Raw genomic sequence first — 19,816 nt, forward strand, 5'->3', positions numbered from 1 at the left:
TCAAACAAAGGGAAATTTACCACACTATCAAAATCCAGTGGACCTAAATGCATAGATGCTAAGGAGGCCGTAAAGAACCTCCTAAGCGTTAGAGATGGCTGAAGGGATTGGTGGGATGTGGGGACGGATGTGAACGTGGGGCTGCAAGAAGAGAAGCTGAGAGAGAACACCTCCTAGAGGAGATGTGTTCTCAGAAGTGTTTGGAAAATGGGAAGAGCTAGAATCTGGAGGACTTATTTCCAGGCTGTGTGGACCTGAGCAAGAGGTCAGTGATGAGGCCAAGGCATGGCTAACTGCTTAGCAGGACAGAAATGAAGATTGCAAACTGTGGCGGGGGAGCAGGGGGAGAGAAAAGTGGAAAAGTGTGGGGCAGGGGGAGAGAGCAAAAATGAGAGAGAGATCTGATTGACGCCTTGAAGTCGATGATCAGAAGTTTCTGCCTGATGCAGAGAGGAATGAGCAACCATTAAAGGTGCTGAAGAGGAGAGAGAAATGTGCGGGATGCTTTTTGCTTTTTTAAAAAAAAAGTAACGATCCAGGCAGCAGAGTGATGGAAAGACTGGAGAAAGGAGAGACTGCCAGCATAAAGCTTAGTGGCCAGACTGATGTAATGGCTAAGTTGATATATGACAAGTGCCTGGATCATTATGGTAGCAGTTTGGTTGGAGAAGGAGAGGAATCGTGGAGGAAAAGAGCCAAAGCGTTGGGCAATACACTGCATCGAATGGTTGAAAGGGGGAGAGAAATCCAAGAATCATATCAGAGTTATGCGCTCAAAAGACAGGGAGATGTCTACCAACTCCGGTGTATTGCACACTCCAAAGTGCTTAATACAGTGATCTGCACACAGTAAGTACTCAAATATCATTGTCCAATTGTCAACCGTAACGGAAAAGTTGGTTGGATCATGAAATATTTGCCAAAGCGAAGGCTGTCGCAGCGAAGAGGGAGAACTGAAGAGGATTTAAAAAAAAAACAAGAGGGATGGGGAGAGAAACCAGACCACATTTTTACTTACAGGCTTTTAAACAGTTCTATCAATCAAACCAATTAAATCTAAAGTTTCACAAAAAGGATGTTGTTAATTGAAATAAGTTTTTAAACTGGACTAAAAGGTATTAATAAACTGTTAGGCAGAACAGCTGACAAATTTAGTAAGATATTGCACCAACACTTGCCAAATTCAAATCTGAGAAGGAGAAGATGGATTTACAAGACTGGGCAAACATAGATCAAACAGCTGTTACAAAGGTATGAAATGGAAAATTAACCAAAACAAAGCGCAGATTAACAGGAATCAAATACTGTAGGTATTTCATCTTAAGAAAATCGTCACAAATTAGTTGAGAGCTGGCATGTGGGAAAACCTCAATAAAGAAATTCGATACAAAACACACACACACCCCGCCCCTCTCCCCCCACCCCCAAAGAGTCCTCTTTCCCTAATAAAAAGGTGCTAACTATAAAGGTCTTCCAAATGTACAATCTGAAGGAAAACCTATAGGAAAAAGCAATGGAAAAAAAAACCCAACCAAAAATGAAATTTTTTTTAAAAGCACAAACCTTGCCAACAGGAACATTCTTAACATCTTCAACAAATACAACTTCTCTAAGAGACCACTGTTCTTCATTCACTTTTTCCTCTTCTTTTGGTGCCGGAGTAGACCGCCGTCGTTCTTAGACAACAACAAAATGGTAAGTACCAAAAAAAAAATGTAAAAGAGACTTTATAGATTTTATCTAAGGAAAAAAGCAGAATAATAATAACACCTAGATTTTAGCTAGTGCTTTTCTTCCCAAAGCACTTAACATTCTTAGTTCATTTTGGACCTCACATGGTGTGAGGTAGGGAGAAGCTCCTATTAGAGAAGCAGCATGGTCCAGCAGAAGGAACATGGGCCTGGGAAGTCAGTGGACCTGAGGTCTAAAGCTGACTGCCACTTGCTTGCAGTATAACCTTAACTTCTCTGTGCCTCAGTTTCCTTAACTGATAAATGGGGATTAAAAACTTATTCTCCCTCCCCCTTAGAGTGCAAAGCCTCTTGTGAGACAAGAACTGTCCAACCTGATTATCTTGTGTATATCCCAGCGCTTATAACTATGATAGTGTGTGTGTGTTAAATAAAAATAATTATCATCATTACTATTACTATTTTCTCCAATGGCCAGATGAGGAAACTGAGGCACAAAGAGGTTAAGTTACTTTGCTCAAAGTCATCTAGCAGGCGAGGAGAGGATCTGGGACTAGCCACAGGTGCTCCACCCCATGGTCCTTCCACCACACCGTGCTGTCTCTATGAAATGGCTTACCACATTTAAACACAAGAGAATTTCTGATTTCACAGTATAGCACATCATCACTGCAGTCAGTTAAAATCTGAATGCCTAAAAGGGGTAGCCACCTATCAGTTCCAGAGACCTGCCAGTTGAGATCCTGGGCAGAAATCCCAACTCGCGAACACATGCGGCCTAGCACTAGCAAGCATTCTGTTCTCTCCCCAGCGCTTGGTACAGAGCTCTGCACACCAAAAACGTTCAATAAATACCACTGATTGATTGATTCCTTCCTTAAGAGGTTGAAACCAGGGCCCAGATCTCCTTATCCCCAGAGTCACGCTCTTTCCACTGACCACCAGTAGGATGACTATTAAATAAACTTATACAGGAGTTGCCTAAGCTAGTTCAATGAACGAATGAAATACCCACTGTCAATCAGGGGTATTGATTGAGCCTTACTATGTGCAGAATAGTGCACTAAGCACTTTACCTCCTTTCTTTTCCAGGTGAAAATAAAAGAATGCTGGCTCATTTTTTTGGTCTAATGAAAAGCGTCTAGATGTTAAGATGAACAGCACACGAGCAACATAAAACAAAAGGTTTTGCATAGCAAAAACGAATACTCTATGACAGCTTTTACAGTTACAAGAAGTGAAGCAAAAACTGTCTCTTTATGCTTGGTGACTTGGAAAGTTTTTGCACCTGCCACAACTCTTTAATTACATAAAGTCAGCGAAGGAAACAAATGGCTTTGGAAGGAAATTAACTAGTCATAACATATACATGTAGCAAATCTGGGATCATTTATACAGCTATGGCTTAAGGCAACTCTGCACCATCTATTTGACTTACTATATGGCATTGATGCACTGCTTGCAATTGAAGATGCATCACTACATGTAGAAGCCGGAGATGGTGGTGGCCCCATTTCTGTTTTGACTGGTTCCTGTTTACTTTCAGGCCTAAGATATAAAATGAGATTCCAGTTAAGAGACACAGAAAATTCAAAGTTGGGACAAAATCCTCACTTCTCAGACTTGTTCGACACAAAGCAAGTCGATGAAGATTCTGGAAAGTAAATTGCACAGTAAATCTTTCAAAATTTTTAATGATGCTTTTGTTGGCATTTCGTTGTACGGAATAAAATCCAGATATCACACTGAAGCTTTCAGTAGTTTATAATTATGATATGCAGAAGTTGGAGATCTCATGAAACACAGGGGAAGGTCAATTTAGAGAAACAGTGCGGCTTAGTGGGAAGAGCACGGGCTTGGAAGTGGAAGGACATGGTTTCTAATCCCAGCTCCGGTCACTTGTCTACTGTGTGACCTTGGGAAAGCCACTTCACTTCTCGATGCCTCAGTTACCTCATCTGTAATATGGGGCTTAAGACCGTGAACTCCATGTCGGACAACCTGATCACCTTGTATCTACCCCAGTGTTTAGAACAGTGCTGGCACATAGTAAGCGCTTAACAAATACCATAATTATCAATTTATCAACACATGCCAATCAATTGTAATTGTCTGTATTCACTACTCTCAGGAGCCAAGACATTCTAAGTTCCTTATGAGAAAAATCAGCTTGTGCAAACTGGAATGTATTATTTTTAAACAAATTTCTGCTTGCTTGAGGTCCAAAGCAATTACAGATTAAGTCAGTTATAGAAGAAATTCTGCTAAAGAGAGGGTGTAATGGATTAAGGAAGCATACTTGATCCACTACCCACTACATCTAAAAGTGACCGTGTGTGGTACACGTATGCTTTATAGTTATTTCATTTAAATAAGCTGGTGATGGCACAATTTTTTCTTATCTTCTGAAATTATACCGACTTAATGACAGTACTTGCTAGGTGAGTACTATATGTCAGGCACTGTAATAAGCACTGGGGTGGATACAAGCAAATCGAGTTGGACGCAGTATCTGTCCCACGTGGGGCTTACGCTCTTAATCCCCATTTTACAGATGAGGGAAGTGAGGCCCATAGAACTGAAGTGACTTGTCCAATGTCACATAGGAGGCAAGTGGCGGAGCCGGAATTAGAACCCAAGTCCTTCTGACTCCCAAGCCCGGGCTCTTTCCACTAAGCCATGCTGGAACCAAAGGTTGTGAGGGGTAGGAAAGTGGCACAATATTCAGAAGGCAAACGAAGACATCCAAGAACCACCTGCAATTCTTGCTCACTCAGAATTATCATATTTAATCTATGTGTGAGGTTGATGGCATGATAATGCAGTCTGAGGCTGTTGGCTTCCTTTACTGCCCCTCTTGGATGCTTGGTCAAAAACCTAAAATGATTACTACCCATCTTGCATGGAAGAGAGGGTATCAATTAATAGTCCCTTCAGTGAGAACTGCTGAATTTCAAGTCAAACACATGACACTAAAAATTTTCTGATTCAACATAAACTAAAGAATGAGGAAAGTCCTAAAAGGGAAAGAAGAAATGAAACTTCCAACTAGAGCATACTGAATATGAATTTTACCTTTTCAAAAATATCTCTTAAAACCCTTCACTCTAACATTTAATACTAAGCATTACTCTTCAGTGAATAAACATGGTTGCAAAGTGGGTCCAGTGATGTGGACGGAGGCCACTGCTGACTAGTCACTTGACAAGTCACTAGTCCTATTAAAATAGGATTTAATAACAAGGTCAAGAAGAATTAGTTTATTTATGTTACAGTTTCCATCCTGGTGCCTCTTCATTCACTTATGGCTTTCTTTCATTCGACTGATAATTTTCATTATTCAAAACCTGAGAAGAGAAAGACTTCAGACAACTTTGGGCTAGTTCAAAACAAGCTTCAAGAATGAATGCTTGCTTGCAGCAATAAGGAAAGGCTACCTAGTGAAAATTAAGCTCTCCATAGGAGTGCGAACTACTTCAGATGATCATCTCGAGTACCTATTTCCGGACACCTTCTAAACTGTTTTTCCTAGAGAGCCGTTAGTCTTAGTGGAAAGAGATGGGTTCTGCCCCTTCCACAACCCTAAGTTTCCCCCACTTCCCTTTCACAACACAGCAGGAGCCCTGCTAATAAAGAGCATGAAGAACAAAAGCACTGCCCTCAAGAGAAAGGAAAGGAAGGGTGGAAGGACCCTGGCTGATTAGGAAATCCTTAGCTGAAGCACGGGGAACTCCCCAAACACAGGCTGTTTCTGTGGCAGTGAGGTCAGGGGCTGCAGTCCCAGCCCAAAGAGCCAATGATCCCAGAGCTACAAGAATCAATCCATGATATTTCTTGAGCGCTCTAGGCAGAGCACTGTACTAAGCGCGTGGGAAAGTAAAATGCAACAGACTTAACAGACAGTCCCCTCCCAGAGCAAGTTTATAATCTAGAGAGAAGCCAAATTAAGAGGGCTCTTGTGAACTGGAACCCCCATTATTCGTGCAATAAGAGGGAGTGCCTGGAATGCTTCTTAAGTGCCTGAAGTGAGCTACTGAGATTCTACTACTATTGATAATAATAATAATAATAATAATTAGTGGTATTTGTTAAGCGATTACTATGTGCCAGTCACTGCATTACGCACTGGGTCGGATAAAAGCAAATCGGGTTGGACACAGCCCTATTCCACACATGGCTCACCATCGAAATCCGCATTTTCCCTGAGGCCTAGAGAAGCTAAGTGACTTGCCCAAGGTCACACAGCATACATGTGCCGGAGTTGGGGTGAGAACCCACGACCATCTGACTCTGAGGCCTGGGCCCTATCCACTGCACCATCCTGCTTCTTGCTGAGCTATTCTCAGCGAGGCACCCAGAGGGGACAAGGCCGGCCCCCTTTCCGGACAAGGTGCCAGCTATTTGGGGAGGCGGTCTGAGATTGACTGTTCCATTCCCACTTTTGGAAACCTTTCACTGACAAGAAACCAGTCCTTCAAATCCTTAATGAAATTCAGGCACATTTTGGTTATAAAAGTACAATTTTAAAAAAATCTGAAAATCAAATTCCCAGGTATCTTTCCCTCTCCCAGTAAATGAAATCTGGCTGCTTATCTCACTTCGAGGGGAAGGGAAAAGAGAATGAGAGCTGGGCTATTAGAGCCACTTCAAAGGCTGCAGACATACACACAGGTAATTAATGTTTCTTTCCAGACATGGACTGGGGGTGAGTAAAGCCTGGACTGCAATGCTAAACTGCAGCCCAAACCAATTGCTAGTCCTCTTTAATTGACAACAACAACAAAAAGAAAAACCGGAAAACTGATTTATCCCTCTTCAGTAGAAAACTTTAAAATCAATAGGGTCAATGTAGGATTCCTGTTGCAAGGGACTCTATCTGACATTCCAAATGCAGATCACGTAAGTGGGTCTTCTTTGGGTGAGGGATGAAGAGAAAACCTAAAGGTGCAGGTCAGGTATCCCTAGCTGATCTCTTTTTGGAAGTTATGTGCCTCACGAAAAATCTCCCATAACCTGCGCCAATAAAAAGAAACTGTGGCCGTGATGCTATCAGAACCAAGTGTTGGAAAAGCAAAGCAGAGAAGGTTGCTGAAATGCAGGAAGCACAGACTGCCTTTCTAACCATAAAGGAGCCTTGAGGTCATGAGGGGAAGTATAGTTGAATAGCATGGTCTCAACCCACCCTGTACCGTTCTGGCATGGCAAATGTAACCTCGGATGGCCTAGAGGCAAGAGTCGGGGCTTGGGAGTCAGAGGTCATGGGTTCTAATCCCAGCTCCATCACTTGCCTGCTGTGTGACCTTGGGCAAGTCACTTCACTTCTCACTTACCTCATCTGTAAAATGGGGATTAAGAGTGTGAGCCTCACGGGCGATGGGGACTGTGTCCAACCTGATTACCTTTTCTCTGCCCCAGTGCTTAGATCAGTGCTTTGCACATAGTAAGCACTTAACAAATGTCATTATTATTATTGTTACTGACATGGCCTGGGACATCACCTAGGCAGCATGGCCTAGTGGATAGAGCACGGGCCCGGGAGTCAGAAGGTCATGGGTTCTAATCCCAGCTCTGCCACTTCTCTGCTCTGTGACCTTGGGCAAGTCACTCGACTTCTCTGGGCCTCAGTTACCTCATCTGTAAAATCGGGATTTTTGTTCCCAGTGTGGGACAGGGACTGTATCCAGCCCATTTGCTTGTATTCTTCCCTCCAGCCAACACAGTACAGTGCCTGGCATATAGTAAGCACCTAACATATACCACATTATGATTATTATTATCATTACTCAAGACACACTAAGTCGCCGTTACTGCTGCTGGGGAAGAGTTCATAATTACATTTTATTAGTCGTCTTACGGACAGACTGCAATTCCTTTAGAAGTACTCACCATGGGACCTTTTTCCGATAGGCCCTTTTCCACAGATTCATCTTCCCACTGGTTAAACTTACAGTAACTATCTCAAAAATAAGAGAGTTAGTTAAGCGCACTTACTTAGCTTCAGTCGTTTTGCTAGCTTTCTCCATGTTTTTCAAGCTCTCTGGAGATCGCAGCTGGAATCTACAGCTGTCATTCATATTCCAAACAGACTCCATCAAGACTCCAACTTTAGGAATCCCGGCACTAATTGAAAATGCCACTGCTCCAGCATGATAGAGGGGATTGTTTCTTAAGCAAACCTGACAAACCAGATCACAAAGATCACATTTTAACAATTCATCGTGTAATTCTTATACAAAAGAGATCTAAATTTAACTTCTCAAATATTCTTCTTTGGGCTTGGCAAATTAGAGGACCTTCCAAGCACTGTACAGACTTAGGACTTCTAATTGATAAATGAATCCCAAAAGAGGAGGGGTAAAACAATGCAGACCCTTATTTTACATTCTTTTAGACAAACATGAAATGGTGACGGCTACCAGTCAGACACTTGCACTTGATCTGAAGAGCACAGGAGAATTACTAAAGGATTGTGAGCAGCAATGAGACATGTCCAAACGGTGTACTGAGATGACCTGAGCAACTATTCTAAAAGCATGAGATAACCAAGGCTACGATAAGAGATTTGGTGTTGGGGACAGGAGGGAACAAAAAGTGAAATTTCATCAAGAAAAGACCTAGATACGACATCTGCTTATGTGGGGAACAAAAGCGGGACATTTCAAAGATTGACCCAAGGTTCTTGATTAGGGCAAAAGACAGAGAGAGGGAAAAGTGTGGACTGGAAAATGAAGAGTGCCATCTTATACTAGCTACAGTGAGATGACATGGTTCTCTTTCATTACGCCAGGACTCAATTCGACCTAACGAATTCTGGGCTGGGAAGGAGAAAAAAAAAGAGGAACCCTACTTTTAGGAAGGTAGCACAGAATTCACCTGTAAGGCCAAAAATTAGATATAAAGGAGGCACACATGCAGGAATATATTTTGACCCAATTTCTCATTCCCCACCAAACCTAATATTCTGGAGTTTACCCTACCTGGGTGCCAACTGTGATATTTGGCATTGAGGAGATTCCAGCACTAGATTTAGGCTTCTTATTTTTTGCCCGAGCCTTTTCTAACATCTTCTTCCTTTGACTAAAAGGGACAACTCCCCTAGAAAAAAGGAAAACAAACATTATCAGCCAACAACTAACTAAATCTGGACTCCTCTGTCAGTCATTTCAGAAGTATATAACAAAATATGCTATTACTTGCAAAAGCTCATGACTCAAAATCATCAGATTGTTTATTAAGCATGCACATTAATCAGTGCTATTTATCGAGTGCCTACTATGTGGAAAGCACTGTACTAAGCATCTGGAAGAGTACAACAGAGTTAGCAGACACTCCCTGCCCACAGTGAGCTTACAGTCTAGAGAAGCAGCGTGGCTCAGTGGAAAGAGCGTGGGCTTTGGCGTCAGAGGTCATGAGTTCGAATCCCAGCTCTGCCACTTGTCAGCTGTGTGACTGTGGGCAAGTCACTTAACTTCTCTGTGCCTCAGTTCCCTCATCTGTAAAATGGGGATGAAGACTGTGAGCCCCACGTGGGACAACCTGATTCCTGTGTCTCCCCCAGTGCTTAGAACAGTGCTCTGCACATAGTAAGCGCTTAACAAATACCAACATTATTATTATTAGTCTATAGCAGGGAGACATTAACATAGATTAACTACACCACACTGCTGTGATTAAGTTTCACACTTAGTGCCTCCCCTAGCCCTTGTGGGTCACTCCTCCCCGGGGTTTTTCTTTAGGACTGTTTTAGCTACTACTCTCCAAAAATTGAGATGCGATTAATGGTACATCTCTGTAATTTATTGATTTTAATGTCTGTCTCCCCCTCTAAACTCTTAGCTCACTGTGGGCAGGGAAAGTGTCTGTTATACTATATTCTCCCAAGCACTTAGTTCAGTGTTCTGCACACAGTAAGACCTCAATAAATACGACTGACTGGTACTTACTGAGTGCTTACTGTGAACGGAGCACTGTACTAAGAGCTTGGGGGAGAACAACGCAACACAATTCATTGCTTACACTTGCACTGCATTTATTCTAAGTGCTCACCTACCCTGAGGGCATATAAATACTCTAGAGTAGGTCTGGGCAAGCGTTGGGTCGCATGCAAATGTTTTACTATTCTGCTGCCACTGCCAGCTGGAGCCTTCCACCGTCCCAATCCTTTCAGCGCAGCCGTCCAGCCCCAATCTCCGAAACCCCGGGCACCTCTGCTCGAGGGTCTGAGCCCTTCCTCTCTTCTGCTCCCCCACTACCCACCACGATCTCCCTTTCCTAAGACACTCCCTAAATCTTCTGATGCTCCAACTGCAAGACCGTTTCTTCCCTCCCCTCCCCTCTTCTCTCCCTTCGACCACGCTTCCAGTTACCTGCTGGGGCTGTGCAGGGATGTAAATCGATTGTAAATAACAGATCCCTGGGCCGATAAAAGTTTCCCCACTGCGTGTACTCACCACCAATAAAGATTGTTTTCTAGCTGAGCACAGGTATAAAGAGCACAACAGTGTAATGAAACTATCCGTTCTCCCTGAAGCTCAGAATAGGTCTGCGCGGTATGCTCTAGTTTAGAGGCTACAGAACTTAACGTTTCATCCACCCAGGTGGCAACCTAAAGAACAAAATGTTGTAGGTTAGAGGCAATCCGAAAACCTTTTGAAAAAACAGGGGAGGGTAAGATCCCACACATAAGGAATGGCAGGCAGAGATGCCAGACTTCCCACACTTGAAGTTTTTGAATACTTCTTGTACAAGTCAAATGCCCAAACCGGATACCTTTGGGATATTCCCAAATGTGACCAGAATGCTCTGGATATTTCTTTCACGATTGCTTGTGAACAATAAAATCCACACTTAATTAGTGGTCCACATTCGTTTGACACTGGCCTATTGAGACAACACTAAAATTAAGTCTTGCTCGTTATGCCTGCAACAACTTGGGAAATCAGACTCCTTCAAATCTGAAAGTGAACAGGTTGGTCTGGGGATAAAGTGCATATTCATTTAGTGGTTTTGTCACTCCTTCAATCTGGAACAAGTCCTGTCCGTTTTGCTTTCAACTTTGGTGGAGAAAAGTTAAGCCGCACCTGGAAATTTGATGCAACATTAATGGTCGGAGGATCGATCTCTCAGGACAAAACTTCCGGTTGACTAGCCCAGCTCTAGTTTTGTTTCTCTACAGTTTGAGGCACTATTTAAACTTTGGACATAGCTGACAATAGTCCTAAATCCATGCCGTAAGAAAGATTGGAAATTCCATTTCTGGTTTAGCCCAATAGATCGCCTTGCCAACTAATCCGCCTCTGACAGTGGCCCCAATGGGTGACTGGAGGAGTAGTACGGCTACGGCGAGTGCCGTCATTGACATCGATCTTCGAATGATCTTCGAAGATCTTCGATCTTCACTATCCCTAATGTTCCCCTCTAATGACTCAGTAAGATGGTAATTTAAAAGTGCTAGGTCAGTGAGGTTAAGAGTTCCTCATTCCTGATGGAGCATAATGACAAGTGAAAGAAAAAAAAATTAAGAATTCAAATCATGAAATGATTAGTAATGCAAAGTGTTTCATACCTTGTTATTTTCTGTGGCCACAGTTGCTCTGATACTATTTGCAGAAAGGAGGACTATTTTTTCATTGGTTAACCCCAAAAATGTTGCTCGTGGATGATGTAATGAAGGATTCTTTGAAAGCATAAGAAAAATGATTACTGTTTTATAAATTGCTATGTAGACTTATTCGATTGAAGCTCTGAGGCGGTACCATACCTGTGCATTCCTGTAAGGCTCGGATTCACTCCACTTCCACTGATACAGCTCTCCTTTACTACTAACTGCCAAGAGCTCAGAATATAAAGCTCCAATAGAAATAAACTTGGTTCCATCCTACGAAAACAAGGAAACTTTAGGTCCACCCTATAATTCCATAAAAGTATGCCCAATAATAATTACATTTATTAAGCCTTTACTAAATATCAAACTGTTTTCCCCATAGCATGGACATAATTTCAAAGGTGGACTGTAAACTCACTATGGGCAGGGAACATGGCAACCAACTCTGTTACGATTTACTCTCCCAAGTGCTTAGTACAGTGCTCTACACACAATAAGTGCTCAATAAATACCATTAATTGACTGAAAAAAAAGGCATCCCTTGTTTCAGTTATCCTTTACAAAATGAGGTGAATGGAACTGAGTAATTTTCCAGCTTTTGCTACTCAGGCAAAAGATGGAAGGGAGGGTAAGGCAGGAGAAGGCAGAGAAGAAAATAACGTAACCTTTGCTTCAAAAGAGATTTATCAAAATTAATGTTCCTTCATGCATTGAGTGCTTTCTACATTATGCATGCAAAGGAAAAATAATTGGGCTACATCTGCACCAAGCTTCGAGCGACTGCAAAAAAAAAAAGTGCCAAAAGCTGACTTGAGCATTGAATTTTTCCAACAAGGTCCTAAACACAAACAGAATGGAAGCAAATCATCTTCCCCTGATTCCCTGACTCAGATTATACCTAAATTTCCCATCCTATCCTGCATCTTTTTAAAGACAATGTTTTCTCAAAGGTGTAAATATGAGCGGGCTTGGGGAAAAAAAAAGCATACAGCTAACTAGAAGCCATCCCAATCTGGCTAAATAATAATAATTATGGTATTTGTTAAGCGCTTACTATGAGCTAAGTACTGTTCTAAGCACTGGATATAGAGGCGGGGTCAACCCCTAGGGACATTTCTGAAATCTGACAGCTATGAATTTGAAGATTCTTCCAAAAGTATACGCAATATGCCCTGACCAACCCCCACCAATAAGACATATATAGACTAAGTGTTTTAATTCATTAAGTTCACAGGTAAAGAGCGAGTGCTTAAATGTACAGCTGGCATAGAAGAGCTGACCCATGGAGACTGTGAGCTTCTCTCTAAACTGTAAGCTCCCCGTGAGCAGCGACCGGGCTACCAGCCCTGCTAAATTGTTTAGCAGAGTTGCTTAGTACAGTCCTCTGCACAGAGTAAACGCTCAATAAACACCGCTGACTGGCAATCCATTCTTGGTCGGACTGACAACTCACAAGGATGCCCGATGTGACACGTCATGGTCCCTTCTCCACTGAGAGTCCAATGACTTCCCTTTCAGAAAGAAAATTAAATCCCACTGCTAGTAGAAGCAATGAAACCCCCACCTACCAAAGCACGCCTACCCATTATCACCATCATCATCCAAAGGTGTTTACTGAGCCCTTACTACATGCAGACTACTGAACGAAGCACTTGGCAGAGTACAATGCAAGAGAGTCGGCGGCCACGTTCCCTGTCCAGTAAAAAAAAGAACCTCCCCCTTATTCCAGTGTTCTAAATGGTACGACTGACGATTAGAAAATTCTGGAGAGAGGGAAGTTTTCTTAGTGCTCTGATAAACATGCATGAACAGAGGGGGGAAATTCTTCAATACCTTATCCGGCCACCACTGCAGATCTTCTCCTAGAGAGACTGGGCTTTGAACGGGCGTGTTCTTCTTATCCAGATTTGGCTCTCCTTCCTTGCTTGTAGAGCCCCTTTCATTATCAAATGAGGCTCCATCGAGCCACCTTCGTTCACGCAAACGTAAAACGGACTCACGTTCACGCAACAGCTCAGAGTCTCTCTCTAAGGGAAGAAGGAGAACTGGTATGCAATTGGGTCACACCAGTGGGATAAAAGTAAGCCACTCTCTAGTAAAGACCCTTCGGGATGCAACTAACAGCAGTTTATCTACTCACAGAATTTTTAGAGAAATCTGTATGTAAGAAATCTGACATGCAACATGGAAAATATTAACCCTTTCAAGCATATGTACCCAAAATTTCTGTAAGCGAGAAATAAAAATTTCTGGGAAAGGGGCAATACGATAGGCTTCTGCCATACCAATCACGGCTTTTAAAACAAAGCCCCATGTTCCATTTTTATTTGGAATGGTAAAATACTTGAGAGAAGAATGAACTGATTCTGAGTTCAAGATTTGAGAAATTACTCTTCAATTATTTTTACTGCTTTTATGAATGTAGCGTAAAACTGGCCTAATAACTACAACGTCTGTTAGATACATTTATGCAAGCCAAAAAGGAGTATTTATTAGAGAGTCTTTAGTTCAAAGATCCACAAAACACTAACTTGAAAAGGTTAAAAAAAAAAAAAGACAGCAATTTATACAAGGTTACCATAAAGTTTTTGATAATCCAACCCCTTGATTTAGTATAGTATGTTATAGGACTGGATTTATGAAATTGACAAAATAATTCAAATATTTTCAGTATTTCAAAGAATTTTTAAAGAGCCAGACAAGTTTTAAAAAGGATCCTTTTAGGAAAGAGTTCCTTACCAAAATGCTTCCCCTCCAATTGGCCTACAAACTGTCTAAAGCCAGTACTCTGCAGTTCGCTCATGCAGATACATTTTCTAAATGAGGTAATCAAAACTAACTTCCCAAGAGTCAACTATGCATGGAAAATAAGGATTAGAAACAATTCTTGGTAACGTCTTACATAGAATAACCTTGGGAGAGGGAAAAAAAGGAGGATTTAGAAGAAGTCAGATGTTGAATATTTGAGCATGCACAGGATGCATTTAACCCATTAAAGTATACGTTTGCAAAAAGCAAGGTTTAGCACAGATAACCCAAATACCAAAAGAACATATTTTTTAGCAGGTTGTTTTTCCAATCATAGGTCTTTTGCTCAGTGGGAACGAACACTTAAAATAAGATCACTTCGCAATGCCATATGGAAGTTTCATGAAATATGCTGTCCCCACAAATTACCAACGCTGCATTTAACTCAGTATACAGTCCCAAAAAAGACAACAGAATTCAAGACCCCCAAAACTGACCCTAATTTTATACTTTAATTCACTGCTTTCAGGCATATGGCATCAAATATTCTTAAGTAAAATGAGATGAATAGATACAAACTTTTTCAAAAGATAGAAAGCAGGACAGAGCCAAACTAAAGCAGAGGTTGGATTAACAATGTGTAAGTGATCTTGCCCATTACTACTGGCCAAAGTGTCTTGAGCATCTTTTAAAGACTTAAAACTTCCTAAAGTATTTTCCAGAAATTTTGCATCTTTAGAAAGGTTATCATTTGCAAATTTGTATTGCTAATCCAGCTCTGAAAAAAATCTTACTTTCTACCTATCTCTCTCCCATCTAATCTTACTTCACAGACTAATCACTGAGTTATCAAAGGTAACACAGATCGTGCATACCTACAACAAGCCCAAACAACTAGCTTCCAGAATGCTGCAAATGATAGTAAAGCAAAATTGTTTTCAGGATTGACTTACTATTCATAGGGAAAAGCCAGATTTATAAATACAACTGATTCAATAGTAGCACTCCTGAAATATTCCTACGAGCAATATTGATCAGTGTTTAGAACAACCAAAATCACAAGTTGCCTGTTCTTTTTCTGAAACTTATGCAAAACGCTAATCTGCAATATACCTCTCTTTTTTTAAAATGTTAATATGCAAAAACCAAATGCAAGACCGTTTTCTACCACTCTACTGCTTGCAAGCTACTCAGCAGAAGAGAAATTCGCAAAATTACCTCGAGACGAGCCTAGCCTGGAAAGTGAAGAGCGCCGAAAGGAAGGATAACCGAAGTAACTTATGTCTTCAGAAAACATAGCATCAGCATCAATAATAACACTTGGGTGTGCAGAATGAATATCAGCATCCAGAAGAGACATAAGATCTTCTACAAATAGAAACAATAGATTAAAGGCCAAATACTATAGGAGGTCTCTAATTAAATTAGATGAAAATTTTTAAATGAGTCAGTTTACCCCTGGAGTCTGCAAGTGAGCGGCCCCTCCCGCAACAACCAATACCCCAGGAGCTCAGAAACCGGCTTGCCATCATTCATTCACTCAATCGTATTTTTTGAGCATTTACTGTGTGCAGAGCACTGTACAGCACACTGGGGAGAGTACAATGCAACAATACACAGAAGCAGTCCCGGCGGAACTTTTAGAACACCGGGAATCCCAGCTTGGCCACTTGCCTGCTTCTGGAACTTGGGCGAGTCACTTAACTTCATTTGGTAAATGGAGATTCAATATCTGTTCTCCCTTTCCTTCAGACCCGTGTAGGACAGGGACTCAGTCCGACCTGATTCTCTTGTACCTATCCCAGCCCTTAGTACAGTGTTTAACACAAAGTACGCATTTCATAAAGACCTCCACTATTATTATTATTCAGTTGCAGTCCCTCAGAACCAAATCTTCTGCTAACAAGGCACTTAGTACAGCACTTGGTTCATAGTAAGTGCTAAATATTATTACTACTCCCCCATCTTCTGCTCGCAATATTCCTTTGACCCCCCCTCACCGCTGCCTCCAAACCTCCAGCTCCGGCAACTCGTCCTGTCAGCTCACTCCTACCCAACTCACCCCCATCCCTCGCACCACCCCGACATTCCAAATCTCCATCTAGCTGAGTCCCGTGGAACGCCAGTTCCAGCACAGGAAAACTCCTCTTCGTCCTCAACCTGTTCCTGTTCCGTTTCCTCTCCCCCTCCTCGCTGTCACCGAGCTCTCATCCGATGACATCGTGGCCCCTGCTTCTCTCTGTCTTTCGCCTCAGCTTCTCTCATTACCCTGGATTTAGAGGGAAAGGGGGAAGCGAGAGCTTCCTCTCCTCACCTCTCAATGAATGCCACTTTCACCCCACTCCACCACCCACTAGACATCTACTGTCTGCAGACAGTAAAGACATCTACTGCCCCTATGGCCACTTTTCTGAGCAAATCTGATGCTTTCTCTCCTTCCTTCGCTCCATTCCCTCTCCTATACTGATCCCCTGGGGATCTGGGTGTCCACATGGATGTTCTCAGTGTCCTTCCCAGCTGCCTGCTCTCTTTCACTGAACTCTGCAGACCTCCAGCTTACCCACATCACCCACAAATGAACTGAGATATACACTGGTTCCACTAGGTCTATCGATCGATAGCATTTTTTGAGCACTTACTGTGTGCGGAGCACTGTAATGTACAAAATTAGTAGACATATTCCTTACCCATGATGAGTTTATAATCTAGTCACTGTACCGTTTCTACCCTACCTTGCCCTCTCAGCCACACATCCATTGCCTGCAAAATTGTTCTATCCCCCAAGGGGAATCTCTGCTCTCCAAACTTCTTCCATTTGCATCTCTCACTGCCTCTCACCTACCAAAAACATGTGCTTTCACTCTTTGTCCCTCCCTGATGGCCACCTTCAGCTGCTACTGCTAAAAGTCCCTAAACTTCTATTCCAAATGTGCTTTTATCCTCTACTCCAAAAGCACCCTCTGGATCACAGTACCCCCTCCCCTTATCACTATTGCCCTGCTCCCATTCTATGGTACAAACGCCTCGAAAGGGTTAAACATAACTGTTAAACATAACTGTTTCCTGCACTCAGCTCCTTCAGCTCTCTCTATGACCCATTACAATAGGGCTTCCTCCTCCTTCAGATCATTGAGACTCTTCTCTTCAGATCATTGAGAAATCATTGATGATTTCTGTACTGCCAAATCTAATGGACTCTCCATTATCCTAACAGTGCTGACCTCTCGGCTTACTGTGACACTGTAGATGATGCCTTCCTCTTAGAAACGCTACTTAATCTTATTTTCGAGAAGCAGCATGGTGTAGGGGAAAGAGCACGGGCCTGGGAGTCAGAAGGTAATGGGTTCTAATCCCGGCTCTGCCACTTGTCTGTTGGGTGATCTTGGGCAAGTCACTTCACTGGGTCTCGGTTACCTCGTCTGTAGAATGGGGATTGAGACTGTGAGTGGGACAGGGACTGTGTCCAACCCAATTTGCTTGTATCCACCCCAGCAATTAGTACAATGCCTGACTCATAGTAACGAAGACCATAATTATTATTATTTTGCTGGCATTCTTCCTTCCTGGTTCTCTTACTTCCCTGGTCACTCTTTCTCAATATATTTCAGTGGATCCTCTTCCGTCTCTCACCCCCTAACTGACGGCATCTTTTGAGACTCTCTCCTGAGGTGCAGTTTCTTCTCAGTTTACACTCCTCTGAGGAGCTCATCTGCTCCCATCCCTACCAAATCTTTCTCTTGAGGCACAGATATCTCACCTCCACTGCAATTCTTCATTAATCACCACCATTACGCATTTATTATATGCCAAGCACTGTACTAAGCACTGAGAGAGAACAAGGTAAGTGGATTAATAGACTGAGCCCCACTGTGAGCATTTCCAACTGGATGTCCCACTGGCACCCCACGCTCAACGTCTACAACTGAAAGCTTCCCTCCCATCCAACTTACCCTCCAATAAACAACCATCATAGATGACAACGTCACCATTCTCCATCTCGGTTCATAACCTCGCCATCATTCTTGACTCCTTGCTCTCTTTCATCTCTCACATTGAGTCTACTGCTAAATCTGGTCAGTTTTTCTCCACATCATTTTCCAGATCTGCCCCGTTCTCTCTGCCCAAATGGCCACTGCTTTGTTCTGAAACCTAAGTCTTATCCTAACTTCCTTACTGTATCAAACATCTCACTGGTCTCCGTGCCTCCTGACTCCCCTCCACCAAGCGCTTAACATAGTGTTCTACACACAGTAAGTGCTCAATAAATACGGTTGATTCAGTACCAAAGCAGTCTGCTGCCTGGATAGTTTTTCTAAAGTCAATTTGCACACCTCTCCCCACTCTTCAAAAGCCTTCCATATTTACCCACACCTTAGTATGTCAAACAGAAACACCAGGCCATCAGCTTTACTGCAGGCAATCAGCTCTCTCCCTCTTAATTTTCCACTCTTCTGCCTGCACTCCAGCTTACGCTATTGGCTCCTCCAGCGCTAAACTCCTTTCTAGGCCTTGTTCTCATCTGTTTCACTGTCGATCCCTGGGTCGCGCCCCTCATCCTGCCTGATGCGCCCTCCCTAACTTCAAATCCAGCAGACCATAACTCTCCCCATCTTCACCTCTGGGAGGCCTTTCCAGGCCATTTACCATCTCTCCAGGTTATAAGCCTTCCAAGTTCCATCCCAGCACTTTAGGTCCCCACCGCACTTGAGCACTAACTAACCCACAGCATTTTTGCACATACTGACTTACATAATAATAACAACAATTATGGCATTTGCTAAGCACTTACTATATGTCGGGCACTGTACTGAGTGCTGGGGTGCATACAAGCAAATTGGGTTGGACACAGTCCATCCCACGTGGGGCTCACAGTCTCAATTCCCATTTTACAGAAGAGGTAATTGCGGCACAGAAAAGTGAAGTGACTTCCCCAAGGTCACACAGCAGCCAAGTAGCAGCCTGAGGCTGACAGTCTTAATCCTCATTTTACAGATGAGGTAACTGAGGCACAGAGAAGGCAAGTGACATGCCCAGGTTCACACAGCTGACAAGTGGCAGAGACAGGACTAGAACCCAGGTCCTTCTCATTCCCAAGCCCACGTTCTACCCAATAGGCCATGCTGCTTCACTACTCCACACTACTTAGGCACTTCACCATAAACCCATCTTCCCTTTCTTTTAATCCTCCTATCTGTAACTTATTTTTACTCCCCTGCTAAAGCTCCTTGAGGGCAGAGACTGTGTATTCTAACTTTATTGTCCTCTTTTTAATGCACAGTATAATGCTCTACACCACGTAGATGCTCAATAAATTCAACTGATTGATTCAGCATCACACAATATGCTCTGGACCTGGTAAAGACTAAGAAACGAAACAACTGGAACTTTGGAACAAGTTTTATGGGTCAACAGAAATGGTCCGCCATCCACCCAACCAAAGATGTGGGAGATTTTTGGACTTAGTAAAGATTTCATAATCAAGGTCAGTTTTATCTGCAGCACCAGTCTCCAAAGCGTCAAATAGCAAGAGGTGGCCGCCCACCGAATCGTAAAACTCCAGAACGGTTGGTCAACAAGCATCACACTCCCTCAGGGCATTGGGGTTTCCGGGGCAGACTAAACAGTGGGTTATGGACAGGCTCCAGGGTCTCCAGAGTCAACGGGGCAGTCTTCGGAGTGGGGACAGGTCGTGCTAGTGCACAAGTTCTCTCCGAGTGGTCACGGGACCCAAGGACCCATTAAGCTCATTTCACTCTGTTCCATTAATCTTACG

General features: G+C 42.8%; 1 protein-coding gene across 5 annotated transcripts in view; it reads right to left on the reverse strand.

The window, feature by feature from the left end:
- UBR5 (ubiquitin protein ligase E3 component n-recognin 5) overlaps window positions 1-19,816 on the reverse strand; it is a 126,599-nt gene that overhangs the window by 59,019 nt on the left and 47,764 nt on the right. For 4 of the 5 annotated variants that reach the window (XM_029063549.2, XM_029063550.2, XM_029063552.2 and 1 more), the window contains 9 exons: window positions 15,262-15,411; window positions 13,129-13,340; window positions 11,452-11,568; window positions 11,257-11,367; window positions 10,142-10,296; window positions 8,669-8,786; window positions 7,683-7,867; window positions 3,130-3,239; window positions 1,564-1,676 (listed from right to left, as the gene is read on the reverse strand). In XM_029063549.2, coding sequence (XP_028919382.1) covers window positions 1,564-1,676; window positions 3,130-3,239; window positions 7,683-7,867; window positions 8,669-8,786; window positions 10,142-10,296; window positions 11,257-11,367; window positions 11,452-11,568; window positions 13,129-13,340; window positions 15,262-15,411 — 1,271 coding nt within the window. The remainder of the gene's footprint in view (window positions 1-1,563; window positions 1,677-3,129; window positions 3,240-7,682; window positions 7,868-8,668; window positions 8,787-10,141; window positions 10,297-11,256; window positions 11,368-11,451; window positions 11,569-13,128; window positions 13,341-15,261; window positions 15,412-19,816) is intronic. The other variant, XM_029063551.2, reaches the window with a different exon arrangement.

The sequence above is a fragment of the Ornithorhynchus anatinus genome, chromosome 4 (genome assembly GCF_004115215.2).
Source record: "Ornithorhynchus anatinus isolate Pmale09 chromosome 4, mOrnAna1.pri.v4, whole genome shotgun sequence".
Taxonomy (NCBI): Eukaryota; Metazoa; Chordata; class Mammalia; order Monotremata; family Ornithorhynchidae; genus Ornithorhynchus; species Ornithorhynchus anatinus.